This window comes from Danio aesculapii, chromosome 16 (assembly GCF_903798145.1).
Source record: "Danio aesculapii chromosome 16, fDanAes4.1, whole genome shotgun sequence".
NCBI classification, from domain to species: Eukaryota; Metazoa; Chordata; class Actinopteri; order Cypriniformes; family Danionidae; genus Danio; species Danio aesculapii.
This window is the reverse complement of record NC_079450.1, coordinates 23686194-23705304: the sequence shown is the minus strand read 5'-3', so window position 1 is coordinate 23705304 and position 19111 is coordinate 23686194. Positions and strand designations below refer to the sequence as shown.

Below are 19111 nucleotides of genomic sequence, written 5' to 3'. Positions count from 1 at the left end.
GTTTGGCCACCAGAATCGTTGGGATACTAGCGAGAGAGTATTGTTGATCCCTGGATGTCCAGTGCCTAGCGAGGTATGTAAGGAGTGGATCAGATCTACCCGGTGTTCAGGTGGTATGAACTGCCGATGAGGAGGGCATCCCGGCGGAGCAGGGGCTTCCGGAGTGGCAACGACTGGAGGAGCGTTCCAGGTGATCGGACAAATGGAGATGTGTTCGGGAAGAATCTTCGTTGGGAGTTCTTCATGATCGTGATGCTCGTGTAAACGAGAGAGAGCGTCTGCTCTTAGATTCTTGGGTCCTGGACGATAGGAAATGGAGAAATCAAAACGTGAGAAGAAAAGTGACCATCTGGCTTGACGTGGACATAGTCTCTTGGCCTCTTTGATATATTGGAGGTTTTTGTGATCTGTGATCACCTGGAACGGATGTTTGGCTCCCTCCAACCAGTGACGCCACTCCTCCAAGGCTAGCTTGATTGCTAGAAGCTCCCTGTCTCCTATGCTGTAATTCTGCTCCGCCGGGCTCAACTTCCGAGAGAAATAGGCACAGGGATGCAGTCGGGGCGGTGTATCATGATGTTGGGATAATACTGCCCCGACGCCGGTGGTGGATGCGTCCACTTCCACCACGAAAGGAAGATTTGGGTCAGGATGAGTCAGGAGTGGGGCCCTTGTGAACTCCTTCTTAAGAAGGCGGAAGGCTGCGGCTGCTTCTTTGGTCCACTCCAGTCCTTTGGGTTTACCCTTGAGGAGATTAGTGAGAGGTGATGTAATCCTGCTGTAGTCCTTGATAAACCGTCTATAAAAGTTAGCAAACCCAAGAAACCTCTGGAGCTCCTTAATGGAAGTGGGTTCTGACCAGGATAGAACAGCCTCAATTTTCTTCCCATCCATACGTATACCGGTTTGGTCAATGATGTATCCCAAGAAATGAATCGACTTCTGGTGGAATGAGCATTTCTCCGCTTTGAGGTAGAGGTGATGTTCTCTCAATGTGTGTAGGACCTCCGCAACGTGTTGGCGATGTTCGGCCTCACTCCGGGAGTAAATGAGGATGTCATCTATGTACACTATTACAAAGTGGTGAAGAAACTCCCGGAGGACTTCATGAATGAAGTTTTGGAATACGGAGGGGGCGTTGACCAGACCGTAAGGCATGACCTCATATTCATAGTGGCCAGTAGGGGTCACGAATGCTGTCTTCCATTGGTCCCCCTCACGTATTCTTATCAGATTATACGCGCTGCGGAGGTCCAATTTAGTGAAGACTTTAGCTTCTCGGAGCTGTTCCAAAGCGGCTGGTACCAGAGGAAGGGGGTATCGGTATTTTACTGTACCGTTATTTAGGACCCTGTAGTCGATGCATGGACGCAGCCCTCCGTCCTTCTTGGCCACAAAGAAGAAGCTTGAGGCGGCTGGTGATTTTGAGTGACGTATGTACCCCTGACTCAGAGCCTCCCTTATGTAATCTTCCATTGCCTGATTCTCTGGAAGCGAGAGCGGGTAGATCCTACCTCTTGGCAACTGGGCATCTGGAACTAGGTCGATCGCGCAGTCCCATGGCCGATGCGGCGGTAGCTGGGAAGCTCTCTTGGGGCAGAAGACATCATGAAAGGAGCTGTACTCCTTAGGAATGTGGATAGACTGCTTCTCAGGAGGACTCTCGACCGATGTTGTAAACAAAGAAATGGGGTTCCGACCTTGAAGAGGGAGATTTGGAAAACAGGTAGGTGTACATCCAGATCCCCATTTCTTTATCTCTCCTGTGCCCCAAGAGATGATGGGATCGTGCTTCACCAGCCACGGGCGCCCTAGAATGATGTCCATATTTGCACCCTCCAGAACCAGAAATTGAATCCTCTCTTGATGTAACAACCCCACTTGAAGAAGGATGTCTTCGCATTGTCGATGGATACGGGTCGAAGATCGAGTGCACTGGGTTATCGGTTGTATCTGGTATATATGCGAGGACGCCTCAGTACGTAGGTGGAGTTGACGACAGAGGGATTGGGAGATGAAGTTCCCTGCTGACCCGGAGTCGATGAGGGCTGTGACAAGGAGAGAAATAGAGGCAGTAGTTATTTGTACGGTGGTAGTAAGTGGTTTACATTGTTCAATATTCGTACTGAATACACTCACTGAAGTCCGAATGGGACGAAGGGGACACTCCATACGGGTGTGTCCACTGACACCGCAGTATAGACACAGACCCCGGGTCAGCCTCCTCTGTCGTTCCGCTGATGTCAGTCTTCCAGACTCTATTATCATGGGTTCTGGTTCTGGAGAGGCTGTTGACTCAGGCGATTGGAGGAGTGCAGACGAGGGGGTGATGGTGTCCTGTTGATAGGAACGGAGACGATCGGAACATCGGAGAGAATGTTGGATGAATCTCTCCAGACCCATAGTATCATCTAATGTGGCCAGCTGGATTCGGAGAGTGGGTTCCAAGCCGAGCCGGTACGTGGTCAACAACGATCTCTCATTCCATCCACTTGCAGCTGCTAGAGTGCGAAACCGGAGAGCATATTCCTGTGTAGATAGAGTACCTTGCTTTAGATGATACAGCTGCTCTCCAGCGGCTACTTCCCCATCAGAACGTCCAAACACCTCTTTGAAATACTCCGTGAAGGTAGTGATGGAATTCATGACCGGCCCGGCTTGGTTCCAGATCGTCTCAGCCCATTTAAGTGCAGGCCCAGAGAGTAGTGATACGATGTAGGCGATCTTTGACTTATCTGTGGGATATAGAGAAGGTTGCATTTCGAATATGAGGGAACATTGTAACAGAAAACCATTGCACTCCCCCGCTCCGCCTGAGTAGGGCGCTGGTCGGGCCATGGGACTGGAAGGAAGGGCCGAAGAAGAAACTGTGGAGGCGGAAGTGCTCGGTGCTGGTGGTGCGTTGGAAAGTGGAGCTGGTGGCTGTAGAATCCGCTTCAACTGGTCCACCAGCTCTTGAAAGTGATCGGGGGTGCTCATGTTGTCGTCGTTATTGGTCCGGGCTTCTGTTAAGAAGCGGACAGGAGACAGAGGTAAGGAAACGTTAGGGTGTTTATTAAATGACAACAAGGAGCACATGAAGGATAGCCAGGAGGATCAGGAATGATGTTGGGGTCTTTTCCTCCGTGGCTGGGTAACAGGAATACACGAGGATGGACAGCACACACCAGATACAGCTGACAGAGGATGACACAGACTTGGAAGGACTGGAAGACAGGACGATTCGGGTGGACCAGGAAGACTAGGAGGAATACAAAGAGAACAGGTAAGTAAAGCGTTTGTTTTAGCTGAGGATGACTACGCTGAGTGGTCGCTCAGTTGTCCGCTTTCGTCGAGACGAGCCCGGACAATGAGCGACTGGAGTGCTGTGCTTTTATCTGGTGCTCGTGAATGTGATGCAGCTGTGTGCTCATTAGAAGTCAGGTGATGGTGATCTTCGTGAGTGGGGATCGTGAGAGCCTGACCAATCCGTGACACTTTGCACAAAAATTTTTTCATTAAATTATTAAAAGTTTCTAAGAAAAATGTTTTTATTGACTACTGAAATGTAAGCGAATGAATTGGTTCCATTGCCTTTTAGGAACCTTTATTTATTAGATTATATTCGGGATGCGACGCGTTTAAATGAACATCCAATCACGAAAAACAGCAACTGGTTTGAATTCAAGACATTCGGTTTTCTTATTTGCATTGAGATTATATAAAAAGTAAGAGCTTATACAGGGGTTTTGTTTGGCAGAGTGTTTATGGTTGGGGTAAAAAATGGTTTCTAAAGAGTTCGGGCATTGTAGGCCGTTCAGATAAAGTGGTGAACCCTTGGCACTCAAGCCCAGTTTGGACGCTTGAATGAGACCCCTGGTGGGACACTGCAGTTCTTCACACAGTCGCTGTTACCCTACATTCATGCTCCATTATTTGGCAACCTGTTAAATCAAATCCCACATTTAGCTCGAATTGTAACGCTGAGACCCTGAGAAAATGCTTCCAACCACCTGACTTTCAGCATGTTCTGGAATGCTCCTTTCGGGTCCACAATATTGTTCCGAAATAAAGCTGCTGCCGTGTAATTAATGTGCCATCGCAAAGACAGAACACAATGCGAGCGTTCAAGCTATTTGATTTCATTTAATTTTCCATCCCATTTGCTCTGAACACTGCTTTAGCTTCCCCAAAAAAACGCTTTGAGATGACTTTCACCCTTTGCTTTTCCCGGTTAAGAGGATAGAAAAGAAAACGTCCCCGTTTCCGCCTTTGTGCACAATTTATTAGCTGGAAAACTTCGACTTTAAAGACACAAGACGGGAATGAGAATGGGCCCGGCTGGTGTGAGAGCTGTAGAGGCCGGACCCGCTGTTGCAGAGCGGATGGGAACCAGTCACAAATGGCAACATTAATAAATAACCCACCACACAGCCGGCCTTTGCATGCGCCTATTCAAAAATGGTTCGCGTGTCGTTCACGCTCTTTGACTCATTAAGAAGCCCAAAGAGAAGACTCCCAGAATGGAGCAGTGGGGTACCTATTCCTGAAGAAAGAAATCCCACCTCTGGTTCTCCAATTACAGCGGAGTGTCATTGGCAGAGTCGCCAGGGCAGAGGTTAGCAGGACATGTTCATGGCTTGAATTTATCGCCCACAAATTCTTGTTTCTTTCCCTCGGCCTCTATTCGGCCATTGAGGACCACGATCAAAGAGGTCAAGTGAAGTTTTAAAACCAGCAGCAACAATAACACCAAAGAAATGAAATGACACTGTGGTCCAGAGTGAGTCCTCTTCTTGACGCGTCTAAATTGTTAAATCAATAAAATGGCTAAATAATAATAATAATTTGAAAGAATTAAAACCAACACCCTTAAACTTACTACGGAAAATCATTAACATAAATGGGAATTGTCTACGTCATAAATGGTTCTTTATGCTGTCAAAAAAGTACCCAGCAATTTTGTGTTTAATAGACGTCTAATAGACATCTAAACGTATACAGCTTGTTTAAAACAAGGTTAAACTTGGGCTATCAGTGAAAATCTAATAAACATCTAGGAATAGCCCAATACTAGACTAGTTGTCAGTTCTTTTTATTTGATGACTAGTCTAATTTTGGCCTAATCTTAGACTTCTATTAGATTTTCACTGACAGCCCAAATTTAGCCTTGTTTTAGCCAAGACAACTATGTTTAGACGTCTATTAGACATCTTTTTTTTTTAAATAATGCTTGCTGGGTAAAGACTTTGAAAATGGTCCCATTGAGAACTGTTCTCTTAAAGCATATATAACTACATTATTTAAACACGTTTTTTTATTGAAAAGTATTAAACGTATATTTTGTAGACTTTGTATTAACATGCGGGCTTATTTACATGGACCAAGTGCGTTAATTTGTACAGTCTAAAATGACCAGTTGACAGGTTGAATACGCGTAAATACAGAAACTAGAGGGAAATTAATAAAAGCATTATAGCATTTCCCTTGAGAACATTCAGCCCAAATGAAGACACCAAGAGCTGATAAGAGATCAGCAAGCAGCAACTCTTATCTTGCACAAGATTTCGCGTTTTGTCATGCGTCCTTTGATAAAAAAAATCTTTTCTCTCTCTCTCTCTTCTCTCCATTAATTCTGAAGCCCTGCAGGGTACTTCATCAAACCTGAATGCGACCATCCTGATACGTGACCTGTTGTCAAAAAGTGTGAAATGATAAGGTGGTGGCTATTTTGAAAGCGGCTCTTATTTTTTGGGCTGGTTCTCCCGTTGAGTACCTGCCCGGTCCCAGCACGGCACACGCCGGGAGTCAATAGAAGTTAACAAGTCTCCCAAACATTCCTGCTCCTTTTGTTGAAACGGCACCAGACAATGCAGCCCGGGAGAGAATAAAAAGCTTTGAAGTACATAAAACCTAAAAGGATGCAGCCAAGTAGATTTAAAGTAGTCACTGATTTCCAAAAACTGGTTTGTATAGGAACAATAAAAGGGGAGAGAATTTATGGAGAAATTATACAGTGGATTTGTCACTTAAAATATCGGAACTGTCTGGCGGACAAAGCCACATGCTGAGGATTAATGGTTGCGCCAGACCTTTGATTCTGCACTCTCTTTTCTCTGCCCTTGACAAATTGGATTTTGGGGATGGGAAGGTCGCTGGGGCCTATTGTCTCTTGACCGTTTGGAGCGGTTCATTATGCGTGAGGGTGAGGGAAAGTCTCCATGTGACCATCTCGGAGGGCTCTACAGCTGCTAAAAGAGCGCAACTCTCTCATAGCGCGCTGCTCGCCCTTGCGCATTAATGTGCCGAGGGGTACCTGACTGCGCCATAAGAAAAGCCGGATCACACACGCCACCGCGTCACTTGGCGGGCGGATATTAGTCTGTCCTCATCTCAGACTCTCTGCTCATCTCAATCAGCGCCTGCTTGGTCCTCCTGGTTCTGACAGCGAAAGCCCCACACAGAGCCAGCCATGCAAGCGACTCGGACACCCACTATCAGCGTGGTCGCCGACTGCAGCATCCCAGCCGGTCTTCGGATAGGACCGGTCCCGGGCATCTTCAAACTGGGGAAGTATGTTTCGGACCGGAAGGAACTTGGAGTCAAAAAGAAGGTAAGTTCGTTTGATTTATTTTCCAAAAGAAAGACGTTTTCTTCCAATATTTTATAACATTTGGAAGTTTTTTTTAGATATAAAATGAATACTGAAAAAATTATTTTTGTTTTTTGCATTACAAATAAATTAAGCGTTCGTGCATGACATTTTAAACAAGATGGCAAATTGCTGTACAATACAATGTCTGTAAATATGCATTTCAATTTATTTTTTTTATTTATTAATCTAAATGACAAATAATAAAAGCTCAAATGAAATAAAAAGGGAACGTACAATGACTAATAATATTACTAATAATTATCATTAATACTATTATTGTTATTAGTAATGCATTATTATGAAATTATTATTTTCATCATCGTTATGTTAAAGAAACAAAGCGTCTATTAAAAGCACAATTTAAGTATTTTTATGCAGTTAAATAAAAGTTTACGTCTTTTCTGAGTCTCGATGCTGACCTGTCACTCTTCATAAAGCGTCTTCGTATTAATTGGTTTGTGCTGTCAAGTTGGAAATAATTGAGTTACATTAGCAGGACAACATGTCATTCTGTGCCTTTTACTTAACCGCCTTAATAGGGTGACCTGAGTTTCTGCGCGAGATTTCATGCCCTGTCCCCCATTTAATTTGAGGGCTTGAGGGCTGGTTTTTCCAATGGACTATTTCATTTATATTAAATAAATACATAAATAAATAAATAAATGACCAAATTAATAAATACAACTGAAAAAAAATGTATTAAGCAAATCTCTAAAAAAAACGGCACAAATATTTTTTTAACCAGTTTATTCCTAAAACAATCATTTCTTTTATTACTTTTTCGGAAGTATTTAAAATGAGTTTATTCCACCACTAAAATGTATGGCATTTGTAAATTAAATGGGCGTAAAAGGCGTCACGTAAAAATGACATTTACTTTCCTAAATAAGTTGTAAATAGACTGGAGCTCTTTACGCTGTCTGCTTCTGTGATTGATGCGCGTAAATGCAACGCCGCGGGCCATGGGCGATCATCAGGTGCAATCTCTGTGTCAAATGTCACGCTTTAATCTTTAATTTGTTTGAACAGAATAGAAATGCTTTGACACTCTTCAAATTCGTTTCTCATATCAAGTCAATTATGTGGCCTGCTCCTTGAAAATTATATCGCCATTGTTTAATAGACCGAATAAAACCACATTAACGCGCTTTTGTCTGAAATACCTCGGGGTGATATAATTAATAATGTTTCAGAAAAAAATGCAACAAAAGAAAATCTAAAACGTGTACAAATACATTTAAATAGATTAATTAAACCACAATTTCAACCGCTTCAATTTCGTTTTAGCACTATTTGTTATGAGACAAATGAACATTAAAAAGGACTCAAATTTGTGTTTGTAGATTCGTCTGGTTAGGGGTGATTTTGTGGATGAGTCTGGGAGCGCAGTTCCAGATTGGATTGGGTTAATACGCGCGGCCAGGAACGGTCAAGAACAGAACCTCGAAGCAGTGTCCGATTTACCTGGAGGGCAGGTGAGTAAAAAAAACATCTACAAAATAAATATAAATTTGATTCTAAATTATAAGACATTCTAATACTTTTTATTCTATCGAAAGATATTTTACCGTGTGCTGAGGGAAATTCAAGCTGGAGAGGAATTGAGTGTTTGGTATTCCAACGCATTGGCGCAATGGTTTGACATTCCCACAACGGCAACTCCAACACATGACGAAAAAGGTGAGACCTCATAATTTTTTAGTGCACAATAATTATAGTAGAAAAAATATATAAGATTTTTTAATACACTTAACTATATCACATAAATATAAAATACATATTTGTAAACCACATTAAAATTGTTTTAGAATTAAAACATGTAAATCAGGCATGTTTCTATTACTAAACAACGCGACAATAATCATTTTAAAACGAACAGTAAATGAGTCAGGTCGTCATGGGCTATGAATTTTTAAGCATCCCCGCCACCAGCCGAGCAAATCCTATTTAAATCCTATTTAATAGGCTTATCTGCGAATGTTGTCAGATTATCCCTGTTTACTTAGTAAATCGAAAGGTCTGTCGTCTGGGGCAGTAACTGTTATTGATTAGTTGAGAATTATAGAACTGAGTAAACATACTGCAGGCTACTGTATTTGCTGTATTAACGTGATTGATTATACTCAGTGGCACTATATATGCATTACCTCTTTTAATTCGTCTTATTGAAAGTCTCCTGGGTTGATGCGCGGTGTTCAGCAAGGGGAAGGGTTAACCAATGTCACCCTGTCATTAATATTCATGTATTCAAAAGGAGATAAATTCAAAAAGGTGCTCTACGGTAAATTAGCTGCCTGCTTAAGGTATTGTTGGCTAGTGAATGCAAACTTTTATGTGGGATGTATATTGCCCTGATTCGCGACGCTGTACTGTGAGGGCTGCTCTCTGGTCAATACGCGGTGCGCTTCTTGACATACGCTTGCTATTCTCCAGCGTCAACAGATGGACCAGTCTCATTGTCTTATGCGACTCGCGATTTCAAGCAACAGCTGCCGCCAGTTCCACGGGAAAGCGAACAGAGAAAGTCCCCTATTCAATGTATTGGTTTGTAAGCGCCAGATTGGGTCGGCGCTTGCTCTTTTGATGGTGACAATAAACAACGGGGTTTTGCGGATTACAAAATCATTACATCTATATCATTGACCCCAGACTGCCCAACTGGTGTCATGCCAACGTGACCAAGGAGTGATGATAAAGACTAAGGGCTGCAGGCTTGAAAGGTTATTTGCTCATCTTCTCCATGCATATGAAGAATAGTTGGCACTCGTGGCTTTGGAAATTACAAAACAAAAACGTTATTTAAAACAAATAAATTAATCAAAATTGATTTAAAAAGGTATTTTTTATTACTTAAGTTTCTACTGTAAAACAGGTGCAATTTCGCCAGGGCGACCAAAATAACCCATTTTTTGTTTCAATGACACGAAAAGTTTATGTAGTTTAGTATATTTATTTTTTAATGATCAATTTGCATTTATATATTTAGCATTTTAGGGCACTTATAAAACTAAATTATATGCATAATCTATAAGTGACCCTTAACCACAAAACCAATCTTATTTTGCACGAGTGTTTTTTGTGGGGATAAACATAAATACACAATAAGAGTCAAAATTATAGATTTTTTTTCGATATTTATTTAGATTTTATGTTAAGACAATCTCCCTTTCATTTTCTACTTTTTCTAGGATAAATATACCAAAAATAGCTAAGACCTTTATTTCTCAACATTTTGAATTAATTAAACCCTCAGATGCAAGATTTTCAAATAGTATCTCGACCAAATATTACATCAGTAGAAAGCTTATTAAATCAGCTTCCAGGTGATGAATAAATCTCAATTTAAAAAAAAATTGACCCTTATGACTGGTTTTGTGGTTCTGGGTCACAACCTGTTTATGAGAATCTAAAAGAAAAAATTCCAACTAAAACGGTTTTTTGAAGCACAAAATTAAGTTTGGCTTTAATTTTTTTTGGTGAAAAAAGACAGTAAATATGCTAATAAAAAGTTTACGAAAGGTGCACAAAACTATTATTTTTAAATAGATATATCAAAGTTTGATATATCAAAAATTGCGTTTCAGTTAAGAGTTGAGGGTGCAGTACCAAACGTTTCCACTGAATTAATATAGTCTTACATTTGTGTCCCCTGCTAACATTTATGGTCACAAACAACCCAAAAGTTTGCATTCTATCAAGGACCTTTTTACTTTAAATTGATGTTCATTGTTTGATAGCAAAAAGAAGTGTTAATACTTATGATAACAACTAATGTTTATTACATTTTGTTTCAGGTGAGGAGCGATACATTTGCTGGTATTGTTGGAGAATATTCAAATACCCGAATACCTTGAAGGCTCATGTGCATTTCCACTGTGCCTTGAGCAACGGAAGAAGTTTAGTGAGCAACGAGCAAGTGAGAGGAACAGACAACTTTAACAGATCTCCAAAGTCCGGGGATATCCCGAACACGTCGTCCTCTCCACGGAACGGCCACAGCACCTTCATGTCAGACGCGGTGAAACGCGTCGTCTCTACCTCACCGTTCGCTAACAAAGCGAAAAAACAGACCGCGGAGGAGCAGGACAGGGCCCTTGACATGAGTGTGACCTCCGCCAGGAACCCCGGACACATCTTGGGCCTCGGCGGGACACCGTCTGTCCTCAACAGCATGGGTTTCCATCCGGGCGTGCGCTCTGCTTTCAAGCCAATGGGCCTTGCGAAGATCTCCCCTGCTGAGGTTCCGAGAGATGAGCCTAATGTCAAACCAAACAGCATTGGGTTTAGCAAACTGCTGGGGAACATCAAGTCAGTGCGCGGCCTGAATGAAACACTGCCTAGTGTTCACCCCTCAAAGTGCGCACACCCCTTGGACAGCACACCTCCAGTGATCCCTTGCGCAAACGCCATTCGTGGTTTCCCTCTGCTGCCACATTTTGAGGAGACCTCAGCTTTTAAACACGTTGACAGCCGCATGCACCCTGCGCTGTCGCCCTCGCGCTACACCCAGCTGCCGGCCGGGTTACACTTCGAGAGGTTTTCCTTGCCACAGTTCGATGGGGGAAAACCCTACAATGGAGACTGCAATATACCCATCATGCCATTCACAGTGTACAATGGAGAGCTCCTATATAGTTCCCCATACTATCCTCTAAAATTTCACTTTGGTAACCTGCTCAAATACCCAGACTACTTTGGCGCACCTGCTCTGAATCCAGATCTAAACTCGATCACGAACATCGACAGAGAGATCGCAATGCACACGCAACAGCTGTCTGAAATCGCCGTGGAGAAAAACCGCTCACGACTAGACTCTTTGCCAGCTTCAAACCCCAGCTCAGGCAAGCCCAAAAAGGGACACTTGTGTTTGTACTGTGGCAAACTGTACTCTCGAAAATACGGATTGAAGATTCACATGAGGACTCATACAGGCTACAAACCACTCAAATGCAAAGTGTGCTTCAGGCCTTTTGGCGATCCGAGCAATCTGAACAAACACATCCGCCTGCACGCGGAGGGAAATACGCCCTACAGGTGCGAGTTTTGCGGGAAGGTGCTCGTGCGCAGGCGAGATTTGGAGAGGCACGTCAAATCGAGGCATCCTGGTCAAAGCATAAAAAAATCCGACGTCAAAATGGAAGGCATGTTTGAGGACGGGGAGCAAAAAAGCGACAACGACAGCGACGTCGACGTTTGTTTCACAGATGATCAGAGCGACCAGGAATCGAGCAAAAACAATGATTAATGGACCACTCTATGGACACAGTGAAACAGACTTTGCTCTTAAGTAGCTAAATTATGCATGTATATAAATTAGTTATGAATTGTTTGTTTATTTTATATAATTATTGTGAAAGAAAATGTTCCCCTAGTAAATTAAATAAATCTGCAATGGAGGCACTCATGAAGTGATCTCAAATCATGCTTATTAGAATTGAGGACATCTCAGCACACCCAATGTGGAGCTGCACTTTATAAAGACGGGTTTATGTCATACAACAGATCATGCGTATTTTCTATAATAAATATTGTCTTACCGTTTCTTTATAACACAGCGTTGGAATTACCTGTGAAATCCGCACTTTTTATTACCAAACGCATTTTAGCACATGATGTAAAAAGTGATTTTTTTATTTTATTATTATTATTTGCAGATCAACGGGCACCCCAATGAAAATAAAGGCGGTGTTTCAAATAAATAATGGTGTTTCTTTTTAGTGCAGAAGAGTTTGTCAAAATGTGAATATCATACGTTTTTTGTTGTTTAGTGACAGCTGAAGGCTGTTCCTATGATTACTAACTTATATTCTATATATGATCATATTTTTCTTAAATTGCTTCCTCATTCCATTTTAAAGAAAAATATGATCATATATGATCAAATGGGGGTAGTTCTGAAAAAGGTTTGATCGTTTATACACAATTTATTGCATGTCTGGAGTAAATTCTGGTTTGTCTAGACAATATTCAAGGAGTAAATGAAATAATAAAAATATTAAGGATATGAGAGAAATTAATCATCTCTGACCTATATGCAACACTATCGGTTAGAATACATGATTCATTAGGCTACAGTTTAAAATGAACTATAAATTAAAACGTATGACTACAGTGTGTTTCTAATAAGTCACGGTTACTCTTACTTAATTAGCTATTTTTGCTAATATATAGGCTAATATATATATTATATATTACAAGCCTAATTTAGACGATTTCAAGCTAATTTACCAGGATTTAATGAGCGATTTTCTCTTTCTATGATGTCAGGCAAATAATTGGATAACGTTACACGTAATTACTTAAGCTTTTCATTCTTTTTGATAATTTTATTTCACACAGAATTCTTACGCTGTAAAAATCGATAGCATTTTTTTTACTGAGACGTATTTCTTAAATTCCTCACACGTTCATTCAATCATAATTGTGTCATAATTTTCTTGATGATATTAAGCACATTTTTTTAGATTATATGGGAACATTAAACCTAGCCTATCAATATTCATTGTTACCTAAATTAAATCTCTCTTCATAATATATACATTTAGGCAGAAAAATTCATCCTGGCGGAATAAAGTGAAGTCTTCCAAGTTGTGAGCAAATCTAAACAGCAACGTGGAAGGTACGGAAATTTACCCTTTAGGTTAAGAGAAGAGGACTTGGTGTAACGCTGAAAAAGCAGCAATCTTTCTCCACACGGTAGGCTATTCTATGCCATTTCATTTTCTTTCCTGCTCCACATTGGTGTGTCCTTGATATGCTGCATTCTTCTCCTCCCTCCATTCTTCATCCAGTACACAATCACGTGTGACTTCATCTTTCAAAACCTCGGCTGTTATCAGTCATCGCCTCTGTGTCTTCAGTACTGACAATACAAGATCAAGAACTGTGAGTTATGGCATTAGCACCTGACCATGATTGTTTTCATTTCTTATTCTGGATCAGATAAAAGCAGAAGTGCAAATTCTGTACGAGTGAACAGTTTAACTTGTACAGACAATATTTACATCGGATCAAAAACAAAAAACAAAACAAAAACAATTTTAATGTTTAGATACGTATTATTATTCCTTCAGCTTTTTTTGGTGCTATTAAAATAAAAGATGTTGGAGAACCAGCGAGAACCCGTTCATGCCCGCCCCATGGTGCCCCTCACCCACGTCATCGCTATAATCAATTAGTGCCGTTGATTAAACACCAGAAAGAGGGATTGATAAAGAGATTGCGTTGGCTTTTCACACAGTCTGAGAGCTAGAAAAGTTTGCCAAAGCATTAACACATCATGCTTAATACAATCATTATATCGAAAAAATAAAATAACTAATGATAAAATGTAGAATGTAGATGTAAAATTTGTTTATTTTTTTTGATAAATGGTAACCCAGGGCAAGTTTGGTAGCCAAATGCCAGAAAAGTATTGCTCCAGCCTTGAGAAATACATGTTCAGGTGTGATTAGAATTAGAACAAAACTCTGTAGAATCTCTGCACTGTAAAAAAAAAATAATTAAAAAAAATAAAAATAAAAAAGAAATCTAAGTTGACTCAACTCAAAATTGTGGGGCACATTTCTGTAGAGCTTTTTCGAGTTGACTCAACCTTGAAACCAATTACTGCACTTCACTCGATTTAAGTTGCCTTACAATTTTAAGTTGAGTCAACTTTTTTATAGTGTGGTACAACCCAATACTAAAGAGAAAAGTATGCTTGTCTTTTTAATACATAGGCATTTTTAATACATAGGTTATACTCACAATTGCAGGTCATCAGGGCTAGAAGCCTTTAAAAGATGACGAAGAAGTGGAAATGGCCATAGTGTGCTTTTTAAAATGAATTGTTATTGTTTTAAAATGAACTTAAACTTGACCAAAGTCCCTTTAATACATTCAGATTCACTGTTGTTTTAGAATGATCATAATCCAAATCCAAAACAAAAGCACAATAAATATCACTCCTAATGAATCCTGAAATATTTTGTCTTTACACTTTTTCAAACAATCAACTACACAGTAGAACATATCCAAGTTATCTCTCTCACTGTTGGCAAAGAAAAATAACAATACCAACACAGAGTATCAACTAACTGGTAAAAAAATACATTTATATTAATTTTACAAACAATAAAAAAATTAACATTTGTTTGGCTCCTGTAGCAATAGAACAATACTTAATGGCATCTTTTTAAAGTATAGATGGAAAAGAAAGTACTGGATTCTGGATGTTGGGTTTGTGTGTTGAACGTTGCAATAGTGATTTCTCGAAAACAAAAATGCATATGAATGGGAAACGAGATGTATTGCAGTCCTTGACAGCCAGGTCAAGGAACGGGACCGCAGAATGATTCCCTTTCCTCCATCTGCACCTCGCCACCCATCCACCACACAACCTATTGGAGCTGTAGGTGTTTAGACTGAAACACACAGCACTATAGAAAATAAGTTGACAGGTGAAGGGGAGAGACACGAGTGTTAAAGCACAGAAAGCCAGCAAGATCTCATCCTTCACCCACTTTGACCCACCATAAGATTGAAATTTCTCTGCAGCAGTGTAAGCGATTAAGTGATTGTGGAGACTTTTCATCAATAAGAATCCAGTACTAATTCAAAAATCCAGCATTATTGATAAAGAAAGACTAAATTAATACAACCTCCACATATGTGACAAATTGTATACACATACATGTGTGAATCTATAAATCAAATATTAAATATATAAAATGAATGATAAAACAGGCTCCAGCATCTACAAAAAATTAAATAAAATCCATCTTTATACATCTCAGATCGGCGATGAAGCAGTTTGCTTGACTAATGGATAAAAAAAACTAATAAATACAAAGTAAACTCCAGCATTTCCAGGACCCTGCACATAAAAAAATTATTAAGATTTTATTTTGATGGCCCTTAATGCACATTTTGTTGACTAAAAGTTGCATTGCAACTACATGCCCAATAATCGTGTAAAACACTGTAAAAAATTAAGCCAGTACAACAACAACAACAACAAAACTTTATTTCCTTTTTCTTTTTTTTGTTCACTCAACTTTTGAAAACATCAGCTGCACTGACCAAAAATATGTGTTAGTAATGCAAAAAAATTTAGTTGGGTTAACATAAGATTAGTTGAGTGAATAAAAAAAAACATTCTTATTTCCTTTCGCTTTTTCTTGTGTACTCAACATTTATTTATTTTTTTGACAGGATATTATTGTATAGACAGGAAAGTGTGGGGAGAGGAGAGAGGAGAAGGATCGGTATAGGACCTCAAGGCGGAATTGAACTCGGGTCGCTGTGAACACCAGAGTGCCATGTGTTGACGCACTAATTACTACAATACATTACTACTACTACCATTGGCGCAGACCTGTACTCAACTTTTGAAAACATCAGTTGCACTGACCTAAAATGTCTTAAGTTGAGTTAACAAAAAACTCTCGTGGAAATTGTAAGAAATAATACATCAGAACAAATAAACAGTTCAATTGAAAAAAAAAAAAACTAAAACAGAGACAAATGTTAAAAATAACTGTAAACAAGACAAGGATTACAACATGGCAGGACAAACAGGGAAAAATGCTTTGTAATGCTTCACATGTGAAGCATGCCTTCCTGTTTTTTTAATTGAACTATGTTTGTTATTTCTTTAGTACCAATTTCAACAAGAGTTTTTTGTTCACTCAACTTCAGACACTTTAGGTCAGTACGACTGATGTTTTTTAAAAGTTGTGTACACGTTGGTACGATTGGTGTATGTAGGTGGGTCAACACATGAAACTCAAGTGTTCACGGCGAATTCGATTCCCGCCTGGAGGTCAAATGCTGATCCTTCCCCTCTCTCCACACTTTCCTGTCTATACTCTCTACTGTCCTATCAATTAAAAGTAAAAATAAAATGTTAAGTACACGAGAAAAAAAGAAAAGGAAATAAAGATTGTCTTTTTATTCACTCAACTTCAGCCATTCCAGTTCAGCAGACAAAAAAAATTCAGTTGGCACAACTTAAAAAGTTGTTACAGAGTAGTTCACCCCTCCAGAAAACTAATAATCCTATATTAACCCAACTAAATGTTTTTTGTATTATGACATAGAATTTTAGGTCAGTGCAGCTGATGTTTTCAAAAGTTGAGTGAACAAAAAAAGGATTATGTTTTTTGTTACATTTTTTACGGTGTAGACTGTTTACTTAATATCTATTGATACTGCTCCTTAAACAGACATTTAACTGACTATAAGAAACTTTGCAAGTACATGTCAACTTACATTAACCCTAACCCCAACTGAACAGCCTACTTATAATCTAATGTGAAGGAGTTGTCATGTGGATGCAATGTAACTTAAATTCAACAAAATGCGTTAGAGGGACCATCAAAATAAAGTGATACCAAATTATTTTTGCTGCGTCTTCAAACTACTAATTTAAAATGAGCTGAATCAACACAAATCTTGAGTTTTTTTTGAGACAACCTAATTGCTTTATGTTCAATCCACTTACATTTTTAAAAATAATTAATTTAACTTAATTGATTTGTGTTGGGACAACATAAAGGAAGTATGTCAAATCCAACATTTTTTTCTACAAAAATAAATAACATTAAATTTCTCAGATGAAATGTTGAAGCAGTGTGATGGATGAACAATTGGATCAGAAAAAAATAAAATAGTAATAAAATAAAATCCTCTGCATCTTCACAAGCCTAAAGCACTTTCCACCGTGAATAGAAAATAATTTAAATAATTAAACAAAAAGGGAACATCGCAACCCTATAGAAGATAAAGCTGACTGGAAAATAGCTAAATGAAAAAACAGAATCGACGGAAGCTAAATTCCTACCACAAGGTTTCCGCTCTTTAGCATTACCGCATTTATAATGCTTTTTAGCTGAAAGTCAGGTTAACCAGGTCTGATCTGTAGCCACTTTAGAAACAGCCTGCATTCTGAGATTTCTATTCAACTCACTCTCATTCCACATGCTTGCTTCATCAGTGCGCTGGAGAGCAGAGTAAAAACTGAATTCTTAAGCAGATCGAGAGCAGAAAATAAATACCGCTCACGCCTATTGTATAGCTACGCTACATCCTTGAAACACTGACAACCCAATGTGCGGCACGTGAGAGAGGCAGAGAGGAGTGGAGCGACAAGCAGGTTATCTGCATTTACAGCACACTTATTTGTTTCTCCAAGCTGAATGTGCTCAATGAATTAATGCCATTCAACATGGCCATAGAAAGCTCTCAGAGAAACAGTATAGGCCATAAGTACCACGTTGTGTTCAGAGGCGACGGAACAAGTTTTGATTAAAATTCTCCATTGCTAAGACAACAAAAGTCTCCAACAGAGATGATAAAGAGTGTGCTCAAGAGACGACCTTGAGTCTAGACCAAAAAGAGAAAACAGCTTTTTTTAAAAATTATTATTATTATTTTGTGGTGCAAAAAGATTCATTCCAAAACACGAATTGCCTCTGTGAGAAGTAAACACGTGATCTTTTTTTTTTTGAAGCCATGAAAAGTAAAAACAGGACCGAACACTGAAGAGGTCAAGAGTACAAAGCCTTGGTCAGGTTTTCAAATTCTTTTTTGTCTGATTGTGTGGCTTTGTCTGCAGAAGAGTCTGTGCTTGCAAAACATCTGTGTGGTTTGTGGTTTTTCTCTCTCTCTTTGTGTGTGTATAGGGATGTTTAAGACACTTCTGGTTTGGGATCAGACATCCACTCGTTTCTAAGGCAACTGGCATGTCAGTGTGTATCAGGATAAGAATGAGCTCCTTTAAGAAAGAGCCAGCGGGGAAAAAGATGGGTGTGGAGTCGCAAGACACTGTGACTAAACTGATGGCATGAGATGATCTTTGCCTAAAATACATCTTGTTTAGCTCATTTCATGTTTCCATACACAACTGTATACACAAATCTTCAAACTAATTTAAGTGAGGCCTAGAGAAAACCAGACGATTATTTAGGCATTGTTTTATGGAAGACTATTTACGGTGTTATATCTAACATATATGTTGTAAACTGTTCATAATTTATACAGTACATCATTTATACAGTAAATGAGAAAACCCTAAACCAGAACCTAATCCTAAATGCTAAAGTTCTGCTGCAGGTTTCAATAAGTATACATTAACTACATGCATTTACTTGTCGAACCCATCTGTTTGCACTAATTTAACTTTTTAAAAATGTTTGTAATTGCAGATTTTGATTAACTAGATTACCCACAATGCTTTAGAGACAATTTCACCAATTAGAGAGGTGCAGACACATTTTTTTATGTTTTATAAACATTTTACACTCCAACACATCGCGTTCCAGTCGGAAGAGCTAATCTCTATGCCCTAAACCCCAGCTTCGAAGGCATTAGGGCATAGAGATGAGCCCTTCTGAATAGAAAAAGGATCATGTGGGCCCGAAATGTCTATCAGTTGTACCCTTCAAAGTGATCAGTTTTGACCAAAGGTGTTACCAAGTGACCTTGCTAATAATT

The 19111-nt window shown here is 39.6% G+C and overlaps 1 protein-coding gene across 1 annotated transcript; it reads left to right on the top strand.

Annotated features, from left to right (window-relative positions):
* Positions 1–6284: 6284 nt before the first annotated feature.
* Positions 6285–12189, top strand: prdm13 (PR domain containing 13). The gene is made up of 5 exons (XM_056475957.1): positions 6285–6600; positions 7128–7146; positions 7978–8109; positions 8194–8314; positions 10429–12189. Exons 1-5 carry the CDS (start codon positions 6452–6454, stop codon positions 11877–11879), a joined length of 1872 nt encoding a protein of 623 aa, XP_056331932.1. The 5' UTR covers positions 6285–6451; the 3' UTR covers positions 11880–12189.
* The last annotated feature ends 6922 nt before the right edge of the window (positions 12190–19111 follow it).

Excerpts from the sequence above, each read along its gene's own strand:
- prdm13 (XM_056475957.1), top strand. The coding sequence starts at position 6,452 with ATGCAAGCGACTCGGACACCCACTATCAGCGTGGTCGCCGACTGCAGC. Across the intron at positions 8,110-8,193 it reads CCGATTTACCTGGAGGGCAG|ATATTTTACCGTGTGCTGAG; the intron begins GTGAGTAAAAAA and ends TTCTATCGAAAG. Across the intron at positions 8,315-10,428 it reads TCCAACACATGACGAAAAAG|GTGAGGAGCGATACATTTGC; the intron begins GTGAGACCTCAT and ends ATTTTGTTTCAG.